This window comes from Seriola lalandi, unplaced genomic scaffold, assembly GCF_002814215.2.
Source record: "Seriola lalandi dorsalis isolate HSWRI2012SDOR001 ecotype SW California unplaced genomic scaffold, Sedor1 jcf7180002054402, whole genome shotgun sequence".
Classification (NCBI taxonomy): domain Eukaryota; kingdom Metazoa; phylum Chordata; class Actinopteri; order Carangiformes; family Carangidae; genus Seriola; species Seriola lalandi.
Window position 1 is genome coordinate 739,660 of NW_019524955.1, and position 14,017 is coordinate 753,676.

At 38.1% G+C, this 14,017-nt stretch overlaps 2 protein-coding genes across 2 annotated transcripts; both read right to left on the bottom strand.

The window, feature by feature from the left end:
- Window positions 1-366: 366 nt before the first annotated feature.
- On the bottom strand, window positions 367-2,560 carry LOC111657488 (granzyme B-like). The gene is made up of 5 exons (XM_023409677.2): window positions 2,435-2,560; window positions 2,196-2,355; window positions 1,860-1,992; window positions 1,443-1,670; window positions 367-1,339 (listed from the first exon to the last, which is right to left on the bottom strand). The coding sequence occupies exons 1-5, from the start codon at window positions 2,490-2,492 to the stop codon at window positions 1,151-1,153; spliced, it is 768 nt and encodes a 255-aa protein (XP_023265445.1). The 5' UTR covers window positions 2,493-2,560; the 3' UTR covers window positions 367-1,150.
- A 2,678-nt stretch (window positions 2,561-5,238) lies between these two features.
- LOC111657489 (granzyme E-like) lies at window positions 5,239-7,572 on the bottom strand. The gene is made up of 5 exons (XM_023409678.2): window positions 7,438-7,572; window positions 6,626-6,785; window positions 6,254-6,386; window positions 5,743-5,970; window positions 5,239-5,639 (listed from the first exon to the last, which is right to left on the bottom strand). Exons 1-5 carry the CDS (start codon window positions 7,493-7,495, stop codon window positions 5,475-5,477), a joined length of 744 nt encoding a protein of 247 aa, XP_023265446.1. The 5' UTR covers window positions 7,496-7,572; the 3' UTR covers window positions 5,239-5,474.
- Window positions 7,573-14,017: the final 6,445 nt, after the last annotated feature.

Below are 14,017 nucleotides of genomic sequence, written 5' to 3' on the forward strand. Positions count from 1 at the left end.
TGGGTGACTAACATCGCTAATGAGCAACAGGAGGGTTATTTTGTCCTTAAATTTTTCTCAACACAAATATACTGACAGTACATTATGATTTGTTATTTATTTCTTAATAGCATCATATGCTCTTGCTAACTTTGGAGTGGTAACAAAGCAAAATGGCCTAAATTTATTTCATGTCTAAATAGTCTGAAAATAGGAAGACTTGATTAGGTTTAGAGCTTATAAATGAGCACACGCTTTCAGCTCTGACTTCAACAAGTGAACAATTTTTGCATCAGTACAATTTGTTCACAAGGAGGTAGTGTTGTCGTTTTTGTTGGCTTAATTCATGTTCAGACAGAAGTGTAAAGAGGCACTGAGAGAACACGATGAGAGAGCAACAGTTTATTGTTTCAAAAGATGGTACAAAACAAACTTAGAGGATCTTGTGTTCTCATTTTGTCTAGTGTAAAAGAGAATGCACAAAGCAATAATGTATTAACATGTATATGTTTTAAGAGCATAGGCCACATTATATATGAAAACAATAGCTGTTATATCTGTTTAGGATTGACTTAAAGGTTCTGTAAACAATCACCATTGCCACTAGATGGCGCACTAAACCACCACCATCTCAGACCAAAACAAATGCTATGTCAGCGTCACCTCTGGCCTCCCAATACATGTTCTCAGTCAGCAAAGTGTTACAGGGCTCAGTGAAAGTGGCCACTAAACGCCAAACAAGAGGCTCAACTGAATAAAGTTGCTTAAGTTAAATGCCATTACTCCACTATATCTTTGCATAGAAAATACTTGTTTGCTGCTATATTAATGTTTAAAATCTTGTTGACAGAACCTTTAATATATATACTCAATTTGTATTTCATGATTGGCTTGTTTAAATCCGGCCTGCTTGGTTTAAATTTCTATATTTCTTCATAAAACCTAAAGCATATCGACAGAAAATGTAGAGTCCACACTGCACCAGCGTACACTATTCTCAGTCTTCTGACTCAACTTTATACACAAAAATTTGTATCATGTGGTATCATCAAAGTAAAGCATATTTTGATTAAATCTGTTTCAAGCATTTGCTGTGGCAGGTAATACTAGCATCTCAATCATCAACTCTATAATTCTGTAATGTTATACAATACCCTGAAAAACTGTAAATTCAAATGTTGTGATTTGATGCATTTGGACCATTTCCAATATGTCCAATGATCCCATCAATCCAGTTTCTATAGTCAGGTATCTTCGTGAAACAATAGATTTGGGCTCCATTTGAGTTTAAGATACCAGAGGCAGACACCACCCCGTATGCCTTTCCATCTTCACAGACCAATGGACCGCCAGAGTCTCCCTGGAAGTACATACAGTTTGCAGTGATTACCTCAGTAACTGTGATTTAATTATCAGTTGACCAAAGTGGTTTTGTACATGTTATGTTTCATAAATGTACATACCTCAGCCGGTCCATTCTCTCCTTTAGAGCAGTACAACTTTTCTGTGGTACACCAGTCATTGTCAATGAGTGTTACATTGACTTCCATGAGCTTTGGAGTCATATGTCTATTTACTTTGTCGCTTCTTCCCCAGCCAGAGACTATACATGATTTAGGCAGTGAGGCATCATCTTTGCCTGCGAGAGCAATGGGTTTCACATTTTTGTTGAACTGTGCCTTGGACTTCAACTTGAGGAACAGGGAGAGAAAAAAATATATTCAAAAATTATAAACATTTATATGTACAATATTGCTGTGTCCTTTTGATTGAATACACCACTTGTTACTAACATGATAAACACAAGGGGGAAGAGATGAAAAAATAGATATTTCTACCATTAAGTACAAGGGTTTTAAATACAATTCTATTACTAGTACCTTAAGAAGCATTATGTCATTTTTTAATTCTTTTTCATCGTATTCTTTATGTGGAAATGCTTGTTCCACAAATACATGCTGTATTTCTTTACTGTTATGGACATCGTGGAGACCTAGTAAGACTTTGTAGGACCTGAAATGATAAAAGTTAATATGAAAAAGTTATCTGGGAGGAAACAGATTAGTTTCTTGGTCAGAGCATTGTATTCACAAAAATAGACATAAAAAAGACATTGAATTTATGTCACCACTGCCAATACATTAGTCTCAGTGGTTGTTGTTGGGTTAAGAAAACCAGAATTCTCAGTACTTCAACATAAAGTGTGTAAAACTGACTTGGCTTGGCAGTGGGCTGCAGTCATCACAAAATCCTCATTCAGAAGGAATCCACCGCAGTGTTTTATTCTGTCTTCCCCCATGTGCTGCTCCAAAAGCACCATGTGTGGCCTGCTATGTGGCACAGCCTCGTGGCCTCCAAAGATTTCTCCTGTATACACTGGATAAAGAGGAAAAAAATTGAATTATATAAAAACTTCAATTTTTTTATTTAATTGCCATATAAACATGAGACTTACCTTGACCATGAAGAGTCAGTGCAAGCATCAATGTGACCAGTTTACAGTGGGAAAACATGGTGAGATCAGTCCAACAGAGCTACTGAAGAACAGCTGCACACATCACTGACAAGATCAGCCTTTAAATGCTTCCTTGTATTAGAGAGAAAAGGAAGTGCTTTTGTAACCTGAATAGGGCCAATGCAAACATCACCGTAGCACAGTCATAAGGAGGGGCTTTAACCTTGAGTTTCACCTTGAGTACTTGTGAAATATGACCCCTGAGCTACCAAAGAAACAATTAAGTAACCTGGATTCTGTATCTATTCAGTTAGTCATAAAGTTAGTCAGAAACATTTCTATAGAGCTAGTCAGCTACTCTGTAACAGTACATACTGTATGTGCAGATTCATTCAGATCTCAGCATGATATCCCTTTCACCAAAGTTGATGACTGAGACATATTATAGCACTGTTAGTTTATGGCAGGTGTTTTGGAAAAAGAAAACTGCTGTTCACAGAAATTATGCTCTTTGCCACCAGAGAAACAACATCACTGTCGCTGCTTCAAAGTCAGTGGCAGCACTCACTACAACAGACAGCAATCATGACGGTTGGAAAAAGGACCTGATGATTTTGTCATGGGGCTGGTGTTCAACAGCTTTGACATATGAGCGTTAATAATACAATATTAAGGGCAGGACCTTAGAGTGTAGTATAGCAAAAATTGGATGGTGTGTCATGGCAGTATATTAATTAATTTACATACGTATTTTGTGACAAATAATTGTAATTCTTTACTACATCCCTTTTCTTTGGCTTACATATGCCTTACGCTTTCCATTGCCAAATGAAAATTTCAATTTCAATTAATCATAAATAAAATCTTCATATGCTGCAAGGCAGTCTCGAATACCTGCTCGCTCTGGGTCTTGTGTACATATTGCTTTTTCACATCTGTTGGAACTGCTCTTGCATCCTTTATTTCATTTGTAAACAACAGGAAGCATAGATAACACCACAAACCGTTTCCTCTGTCTGAGTTGTGAAACAGCAGTATATCATAACATGTTATTACTCATACTGTACATTGAAATCTTATTTTCAATTATATGTGAATGGACCCCATGTCCTTTACTTTCCCCATTAACAAGCGCCAAACCATTTAAGTATGAAAATGAAGTCAAACGCATCTCAGTGAAGCTTTATGGCTTCATTGTCCACCAAAAGTTCTTCATATGGAGGTGAGACTGACCGCCTGCAACAGTTTAGTCAGGGATTCCTTGCCATGATGCAGAGGAAGCAGTTTGGATATGGAAAGACTCTGCGGATTTAGGCTGAAGAGAAATATGGAGTGAGAGATGCCAAGCTGTTCCTTAAAACTCAGCTTGAGATTGAATATGAGGGAGTTAGGAGCGGGAATAGTGATTTGACTTGCACACTGAGACACGTTGCAGGGGGCAGTGAATTCGCAGCATTTCGCAAAATCAAGTAATGTCAGCAGACGCATGCATGCGGGTATCGATTTGATGAAATTAGATAATTTGGTCTGATACCAGTTGGAAACGTTTAGTCATTCTTTTCCTGGTAGATCTTTGATTAGCATATTGATGTTGTGAGAAACTGAAGTACATGAAACTCAGCTTGATGTTGCTGATGTAAACCTGAATGGTATGTCTTTTATTTTACAATCGCAACTTAATTCAAAGTAGCTGTTTAATTATTATCAGAAGACACTGATATTGGCTTTAGCCAGTCAAGTGCTATAGCCTGTGAGACAGATGAAGTTAATTGCATAATTTATCTTTGTGTAATGCAAGGAGGAATCTGGACGAGGGATTCAGCTGTTGATATGGGATGGTGGGAGACCATGGGGACAATAAAAATGTGTCTTCTTGCCAGAGTATTTCCTGGTTTCAATACCAATTGGATTGATGTAGTGATCTGGGAAAAGAGGGCTAGTAAATGGACTTATCATGCTGCAGTTTTGCATAATTTTATACAGTTTGTGCTAGCCCGTGTGTGCTTTTATTGGTGTTTTTATATCCTTGTGAAATGGTGTATAAGTGCAATCCAAATTACCTTTTCACCCTTTTTTATCATCTAGTCTGAAGCAGATCGTGCCTGATTGTGGACTGGGCCAGGTTTGTTCACACATGGTTCATCTTTCTGATTTACAAGAAGTATAGATTTATATCATTAACCACATCCTCTGCCATAGCTGTGAAGCAGCAGAATATCAACCCACCAAATCTGTCATTTTTTTTGAAGGCTACCAAGTGCAACTTATTTTATTTAGTAGATCTGAAAATAAACATATATGGAAGACAAGGTTTTATGAATTTGGGCTAGATTTTGTCAGTTAAGTGTGGTAAAATACAAAACCCTGGCCTTAACTGGTATGGCCTTAACTGGTATGATCCCAGAAGTTACTGTAATATCAAATTATATTAAAATAAATGTAGAATACATTTAACTAACATTTGGTATGGTAATATATTTTTTTAATGCTTAAATAACCTGGAAGTTGGAACCAAGAAGTGCTTTAATAACTGGAAAATGACAGCAGTGGCAGTGTCCACCCTGAGCTGTTCTGTCACATGTTCCTAAAAATGCAATGACAGGATGTGTTTAACAACAGATAGAGACTTAATTAGATTTAGAGCTTATAAATAAGAGACTTTCAGCTCTGACTTCAACAAGTAAACAGTGAACCTCTTCTTGTTGCATCATTAGACTTTGTTCACAAGGAGGCAGTGTTGTCTTTTTTGTTGATTTAATTCATGTTCAAACAGAGATGTGTACAGAGGCACTGAGAGAACATGGTGAGAGAGCAACAGTTTATTGTTTCAAAAGATGATGCAAAACAAACATACAGGAGCCTGTGTTCTCATTCAATCTAGTCTAAAAGAACATGCACAAAGCAGTAATGCATTTAATATATGTAATGTTGTTTTTAATAGCATAGGACATATTGTCTAACATCAGTAGGTAATACACCTACTAAACAGCATTGAGTCTACAGTTAAGTTTCTGATTTCAAGCCATACCTACACAGTCACTTAGGTACTCAAATATACATGTTCCATCATGCTATTGATCCACTTCATACTCTCAGGAATTTTAGTATAAGCATAGATTGTTTTTGACGCAGCCAGTTTAGCTGAGGTAGCCACCACCCCGTACGCCTTTCCATCTTCACAGACCAATGGACCACCAGAGTCTCCCTGGAAGTACATACAGTTTGCAGTGATTGCCTCAGTAACTGTGATTTAATTATCAGTTGACCAAAGTATTTTTGTACATGTTATATTTCATAAATGTACGTACTTTCCCCGGTCCAGTCTCTCCCTCAGAGCAGTAGCACTGATTCTGGGCACACATCTCATTGTCAGTGAGTGTTACATTGACTTCCATGAGCTTTACAGACATCAAGTTATTGTTTTCGTTGCTTCTTCCCCAGCCAGAGACTATACATGATTTAGGCAGAGAGCCATCATCTTGGCCTGCGAGAGCAATGGGTTTCACATTTTTGTTGAAATGTGCCTTGGACTTCAACTTGAGGAACAGGGAGAGAAAAAAAAGATATTCAAAAATTATAAACATTTATATGTACAATATTGCTGTTGTCCTTTTGATTCAATACACCACTTGTTACTAACATGATAAACACAAGTGGGAAGAAATGAAAAACACAGGAACAGGGGAGATAAAGGAAAATTCAATTCAATTTTGTTAATGCATTCAACTGAGCATTTGCAAATAATAAGAAACGAAAACTTGGAATAACAAAAATAGACAAAAGCCAAAATTTGCTTTATAACTGTGAGGATTTTCTTACCTTAAGAAGCATTATGTCATTTTTAAAACGAATAGCATCGTAGTCTTTATGTGGAAATGCTTTTTCCACAGATATTTTCTGTACTTGATGTGTGTTAAAGAAGTCGTGAACTCCTAGAAGGACATTGTAGGACCTGACAAAATTTAAGATAAAAAAGTTATATGGCAATAAATAGATTAGTTACTTGGACAGAGCATTGTTTACACAAAAATACAAATATTTAGAGACTTAAATTTATGTCACAGTTCACAGAGCTGTCATGAAATATATCTGCCAATTTCAACACATGAGTCTAGGTTGTTGGTGGGTTAAGAAATCTCATCATGGGAACCAGAATTCTCAGTACTTCAACAAAAAGTGTGTAAAACTGACTTGGCTTGGCAGTGGGCTGCTGTCATCACAAAATCCTCATTCAGAAGGAATCCACCACAGTGTTTTGTTTTGTTATCCTCCATGTGTTGCACCAGAAGCACCATGTACGGCCTGCTATGTGGGACAGCCTCGTGGCCTCCAATGATTTCTCCTGTATACACTAGTGAAAACAATTGGTGTTGAAACTGGTTTAGAGGTGTGTTCATGTTGTTATGTTCATTTTGTATGCCCACGTGTGTATACATGGGGTGTAAGCTTACTCTTGTTACCGTAACAAAATTGCTTTTCTTGTGTAGTTGTAATTTTGGAATATTTAAAAAATCAGTAATTTCATTCTTAAGTTTTTTTTTAATTCGGCTTTCAGTTGCAGCCACTCTGGAGTTTATGTTTATAATATTTATAAATCTTCAACTTTTCTGCGGCTTTATACTGCTGTTAGAAGTGGCAGCTATTTTATTCATATAGCCTAATATTACTATGCATCTATGGACTCCAGCCGTGGTGTTATTATCAGCTGTATGCAAAGGCTCTAAAGGTGGCTTGAATTTATTGGTTGCTTTTGATGCAGTTCTCACCTGGAAACAATCTATATGTCTGGGAGCCTAAAGATGTTCCTTAATTTATTAAGTTAGGTATATATTATTATTATCACCATGTAACATTTTTTTACTCTCTCATAACGCGTAACCTTTTCAAAATGTAACTCAGTAACATTTACTCAGAGTATATTTTAACACACACACACACACACACACACACACACACACAAACACACACACACACAAGTATATATACATTATACCTACACTTACCTTGACCATCAAGAGTCAGTGCAAGTATCAATATGACCAGTTTACAGTGGAAATACATGGCAAGATCCGTCCAGCTGAGCTACTGAAGAACAGTGGCACTCGTCACTGACAAGTTCAGTCATTAAATACTTCCTTATATTAGAGAGGGAAGGAAATGTTTGTGTACAGCTTGCATATGCAAATAATGTGGCTTCAAACGACATTCAGGAGGGGCCTCTATCACCTCAGTAGAAATGTTAGATAATCACACTACAAGTCTGAATTCTTACACAATATCTATTTAAGTAGATATTCTTCATTTGGATTGGGATCCTTGATTTTTCCAGCTTTCCACATGCTCCTCTGAATGTAGAGGTCCTGCATGGGTCACAGGTCAGGTCTGGTGATGTGTTGAGCAGCTCTGCAGGACTTAATGGTCCTGCTTAGAGCTGTTGCCATACCGTGCAGCAAGAGAGGACACTCTCAATGGTGAATATGTAAAAAGTTGCAGAGTATCCTCCTGTAGACGCCAAACCTTCTCAGTCTCCTGAGGAAAAATATGTTGGCTCGTGGACCTCACCACTGACTCAATATGAGTTGACAGCTTAAGGTCCTTGTTAGTGTGGACCCCAAGGAAGCTGAAGCTGATGATTCTCTCCGCAGGTGTTCTATGGATGTAGATGGGGGTCTTTTATGGCCTCCTCTCTCTAGTCCAACTCGTCATTTCCAGTGATCAGGCTGATGATGGTGATGTCATCAGCGAACTTTGTGATGGTCGCTGGTGAAGCAGGAGTACAGGATGAGACTTAACAAACAACCCTGGGGGACTCTTGAGTGTTATGGTGGAGGAGGTGATGTCTCCAAGTGTCACACTTTAGGGCAGGGGTCGGCAAGTAATCCATTAAATGGCAGGCCAGAAGATAAACAGGGGCTAATTTAATAAATTGATTGAAAAATGCAACTGAAATTTGCTTTGTTATTGTTCACATGTGGCACTGTGGTCCAGTCATATATTATAAATTTGACTGAATTAACTGAACTGGTGTTGTTTTTTTCAATCACACATATGACCTAGACCACTGCTCTGAAATTCAGGAGCCAGCTGTAGAAGGCACTGCTCAGTCCAAAGTCTCTATGCTTGATGGCCAGCTGAGAGGGCACAGTGGTACAAAATGCTGAACTCATCAGCATTCTTCTATATTGTGCCCCTTTGCTCCACATCAGTGAGGAAGGTGTGGAAGGCATGTACGATGGCATCATCTGTGGATCTGTTTTGCTTGTATGCAACCTGTAGGGCGTTCAGTGAGTTCTGCATGGAGATGAGGTGGGCTTTGACTAATTGCTTAAAGAACTTCATAACAATGGAAGTTTGTGCTAATGTGTGATAGTCATTGGGGCAGGTGGTTTTTAGATTTTTCAGGACAAGGACAATGATGGTCTTCTTAAAGTGGGGCTACACACTGAGCTTGAGTTTATGGCAGGTGTTTTGGAGCCAGAAGCAAACTGCTGTTCGCAATACTGATGCTCTTTGCAAGAGAAAGAAATTGACGTATCCATAAACTTGACTGGCACCGCTGCAAAGCCAGTAGCGGCACTCACTATAACAGACAGCAATCATGATACTGCAACTGATTTACTGAGATCAGTTGACTGACTCAGAGCAGATCTGGAAGAGAGGCCCTCAGTATAAATGCACATACTTTATGTCAAGGCTGCAGGACATCTGCCCTGTTTTATACCTATTACTGCTGCAGATCATTCCAGACAATGTGGCTCCTCAATAAAACCAGAGAAAAATATAAAAATATGAGATTTCCAGGGCACACAGCTGATGCACGTAAGGAAAAAATTATCAAGCCTGGCAGGTGTTTTATCCAACCAGGTGAGTGGCGTGCCATCAGGACAGTTAAAGATAAAAAATAGACATCATTCAGAATGATACTGAAGTGGAAGCTATATCTCTCCTTACATCTCAGAGCAGTATTCTGTCCTTTAAAGGATCTGATGCCTGTTTGCATTCATCATGTAATTTGCTAGCCAAGCGAGAAGGGGAGCGGTATTTTTTGGAAATTTGCACATGCACATTGTTGATAATCCTGGGATCTTTGACAGATGTTTCGCTAGCTACATACAAGTGTGTTTGTTAAACTGTCCTTGACTCAGCTACCAATGTTGTGCAATCAGTTATGATTGTAGCTGCCCATTACGTGCTGGAAACTTGATTTGCTCTATGCATGTGTGAAAATGCAGCTTTGTGTTGACCCCTTTGTTAATGTGCAACGCTGATTGGGCACTGATGCAAATCTGCTAATGACAACAATATTGCATGCATTATTATACACATACGCAGACGTGTGGACACTGTACTTGTGCATTTGAAATTTACTTCACCAGTCTTTCCGTCCCAAGCATTGAGAGGTGGCAGTAGCAAGTAAACAAGCAAATTACAGATTATCATCTCAAATAGTTACAAGTTGCTCTGGTCCACCTCACAACTATATTATAACCTGGCATTTATTCAATTTACATATTTATAGCTAACCACGCTAGATAAAACCCAATGCTCAGAATTCAAAGTTGCTTTTTAGTTATGTTTTTTCCTTTCCGTCAGTCAAGGTGTAAGGTTCTCTGTGTAAGATCTGTCATAAGTTTGAGACAGCATATTGAGGCAGGAAAATAAAGGATTGTGCATTATCACAGAAGTGTGTCATTGTGAGTTAATGGTAAATATTTTGAAGATTATTTCTTAGATATTTTTCCTATATACTGCGCATTTGATGTTTACTGTCAGTTCAGTTGGTTCTTTGGTTCATTGGCTCTGTAAAAGAAACCATACATCACTGGTTTGGGACCCCAATATGTCACAAGTTTCTTGCATCAACACTTGTGTTGTGTACAACTTGCTGAGGGAGACATGACTACCTGGCCACACAGCTGTTTTTGTGTTTGATACATTCTCTCACGCACACTACAGGTACTCTTGATGATCTCAGTGATTCTTTATTGACAGGACCCACCAAAAATCCGGATCTGATAAGCATTATTAGTATAGGTTCCATGAAACGGCTGACATGGCTAATATTAAGAAAGCTTTTCTGCAGACACCATTAAGACGATAAGAGAAAAACAGGAAGGTTTGTGAGCTAAGAATGATTGGGGGAGGCACTTCCTACTAGAAAGTACCACAAAGAAGCATCTAAAACAATATGAATCATAACATCCACAATGACCATTAAAACTTGTACGGACATGACCATGATCCACGTTGTCCAGTCAGTTGCCAACCCAGTAACAATGATGACAAGGATTATCATGCTTGCTGCTGGCTCATTGGCATAAGCTAATATGAACACACCATGAATTGGGTGAAAACTCCTCTTGACATTTTGATATTTATATTATAATTATAAGAGATACATGTGCCAGCCAGAGGGTGAGTATGTTCACCAGTTTATGATTTCTGCAAAACATAGAGATACAGTAAATAAATAGGCAGTTCACTCAGGGTGTTGTGGACGTGGGTATTGCTTGTTCACATCAATCTGAACTGCTCTTGCACTGTTTATCCTGTTGGTTATTAACGAGAAACACTGATTATATCACAAACCATTTCCTCTGCCTGAGCTGTGAAACAGCAGTATATCACCCCATGGTTATCTCTCATTCTTTGGGATCTTTTTTTTTTTTTTTTCAATTTATATCTTCAGAGAACAGAATGGACCCCATGCTCTTCACTTTCTTCACTAACAAAGACCACACCATTAAATATGAAAATGTGTTTATTGCAATGACAGGCAGGGCAAGGACCTCTTATTTTTCCACATAAGAGGTGGCAACCTTATCTGTGCTACTTGCAGCGTGTTTCTGTATTAGCTTGTGTTGTGTGTATTTGCAGCACGTGTTGTCAAGTTGCAACTCGAATAATGACTTCAACAATGAGTACTCGGGGGGGGGGGGCACCTCTTATTTTTCCACATAAGAGGTGGCAACCTTATCTGTGCTACTTGCAGCGTGTTTCTGAATTTGCTTGTGTTTTGTCTATTTGCATGTGTTTTCTTAAGTTGCAGTGCATTGGGCTCTCAGGGCCACCATAGAAGTGTGGTAAAACACGAAATTGCAACAGTTCCATTTCAGTACCAGTTGAAAGACGTAACCATCTCACCTTTGAATGAATTCCAGTATGCATGCAGCGTCATCTTGGGACGGAAGATTGAAGCTGTAGTGAGTAGAATAGACTGCAACGAGCACGGTCAGCTGGTCCTGTGCCACTCACAAATGACGTGCCCCTCAATGCTGATCATGAAGTGGTGAATACAGCTTCCTGGTGTTTCACCTGAAATTTGACAAAGAAAAAACTTCACTGACATTGTAACACTGCAAATGTTACATGCCAGGGAAACTTAAATCCTTTTACCCATTCACAGACAAGTCCTGTTCTGTTTGCTATATACATTATATGGTGTTGTGATATAGAACTGAACCGTGTTGAACAACCACATTGTGTCTGCTCTGTTCATTGTAATAATACTGGACGTAACAAATGACAGTTTAGCTAGCTGGCTAATATTAGCAAACAAGTTCCCGGTCAGTTCAGTCCCGACAGTAAAGTAACGCTATGTAAATAAAATCAGCAGCGTCCTTTGGAGACGAGCACTTAGCAGATGCTAACACAAAGTAAAGTGAAGATGAAACTCACCCTGTAGTTTGGAGGATCAAGATCAGAGTCAAGCTCCTCTCTCTGTCACACGGTGAAACTGCCAGTGAAACGGGTGATAAAAAGTTACCATTCCAGTGTTACCAACGTTTTCAGATCACAAACCAAGGATTTTTTCCTACTTAGCAACTGTACAGCTATACCTCGAAGTAGCTAACGTTAGCTGACAAAGTACACACTGTTTGCTTGTGTTTGTCAGCTCAGACTCTGATCTCAAATAACTTTAAACTTAATTCAAGTCCAATGCTCTTTACATTCACTCTGAATAAGGTTCATTTTAGTGAAATAATCCTGAACATAAAGATAAGTCAGGAGGAGATCTCTGGCATAAAGACTAACGTTACAAGTAAAATAACTCATCTGTTTAATGGCATTCAACTGGATAATCAATACAACTTGATTGGAAATGTGATGTATTTTGTCTATGCTTACAAGCAGGGCAAAAAGACACTCACCTATTCATTTGAAGGATGAAGATGGGTGAAAAAAAATCAAACTGCATTGTCCGGTCAAACTTGTCTCACTCTCTGTTTTGCAGTGCATTGCAAAAAATACTGTAACTGACTGTTTTCTTTCCTCCAAGCAATGATACTGTAAAATACTGTTATAAACAATTCACTGAGAAAAATTTGCAGTAATATACTGCAATTAAAGATAACGGGATTATACTGTTGAAATTTTCCTGTAAATTTACAGCAATTTGTTACAGTGCAACATTTATTGTTTGGTTGTTGATTTGTGGTGTGTGATTAGAAATGTGTTTCAGGCATGTGATCATCGAAGGGGTTTTCCTGTTAAACAAGGGCTCACACAGTTATTTGAAAGACAGAGTGTAACAACCCTTATAGGAGCAGAGGGTTCTGTGATGGCAGCATCTCCTGGCCATTATAGGAACTACATCTTGAGGCATGTCTTGCAAAGCAGCTTCAATATTCATTCATAGAGTTACCTCCTCAACTGGATACTCATATAAGTTAAATATTTTTAGAATGCAAAACTTTTAAAACGGCATTAAATATGTAAACCCATTAACAATGTCTGCACATATTTAATAATGTAGTCACTAATATTGTCATGTTGAAATGGAAACCATGTGATGTGCTGTTGCTAAATCGGTAACTAAAATCAAAGGCTTCTTCTATTTGTGAGCTACTTAAATCATCACTATTCAATGTATGCTGGTCACAGAGTGTTGCATATAGTGAATCTGAATAATCAGTTTTTCCCCAATTCCCACCTTATATGTGTCATGATCCTGATGTGGTGGCTCTCTGTTGTCCTGGCAACAGCCACATGTCCCATCTGAGCTGCACCACTCAGTGTTGACAGCAGACCTTGCTGTAATTCTTTCTGTCTTTTAATATCTTTGTTTTAATCTGTAGACTATAAATTTGATGTAACACTCGTACAGATGAGAAAATCACTAGTTACCATCAGCAGCAGGTTTATTCTGTCCTCAACACAAGTAGTTTAACGTGATGTATTATTTCCATCATCATATCATATTCAGTTTAAATTAAACATGCTTTCTATAGCATGTTTTAAACGTAAATGCCTTTACAAATGTCAGTCCCCACTTTTTGTTCATATTTTTCATGTAATGTAGTATCATTTTTATAATATTGTTCCAATTTTGGAGGATAAGTTGTGAATTTATTCAGATGTAGGATAAGAATCATGATTCTTAAGTGAATCAGTTTGTTTTACTGCCTGTTCATGTAGAATGTAGTCTACATTTGGATTGCTAATAATTAGCAAATTACCTAATTTAATGCCTACATTTATTAAATGCCTAATGTTGCATCCATACACTTCGTTCGCAAGGAGGCAGTGTTGTGTTTTGTGTTGATTTAATTCATAGAGATCATTTCTAGAGACAACACTTGT

What these genes read in the sequence shown, in the direction of transcription:
- LOC111657488 (XM_023409677.2), bottom strand. Translation starts at nt 2,492, where the DNA reads ATGTTTTCCCACTGTAAACTGGTCACATTGATGCTTGCACTGACTCTT. An exon ending in GCAGCCCACTGCCAAGCCAA is followed by an intron (nt 1,993 to 2,195) that starts GTCAGTTTTACA and finishes TTATCATTTCAG; the next exon opens with GTCCTACAAAGTCTTACTAG. An exon ending in GAGAGAATGGACCGGCTGAG is followed by an intron (nt 1,340 to 1,442) that starts GTATGTACATTT and finishes ATGTACTTCCAG; the next exon opens with GGAGACTCTGGCGGTCCATT.
- LOC111657489 (XM_023409678.2), bottom strand. Translation starts at nt 7,495, where the DNA reads ATGTATTTCCACTGTAAACTGGTCATATTGATACTTGCACTGACTCTT. An exon ending in GCAGCCCACTGCCAAGCCAA is followed by an intron (nt 6,387 to 6,625) that starts GTCAGTTTTACA and finishes AAATTTTGTCAG; the next exon opens with GTCCTACAATGTCCTTCTAG. An exon ending in GAGAGACTGGACCGGGGAAA is followed by an intron (nt 5,640 to 5,742) that starts GTACGTACATTT and finishes ATGTACTTCCAG; the next exon opens with GGAGACTCTGGTGGTCCATT.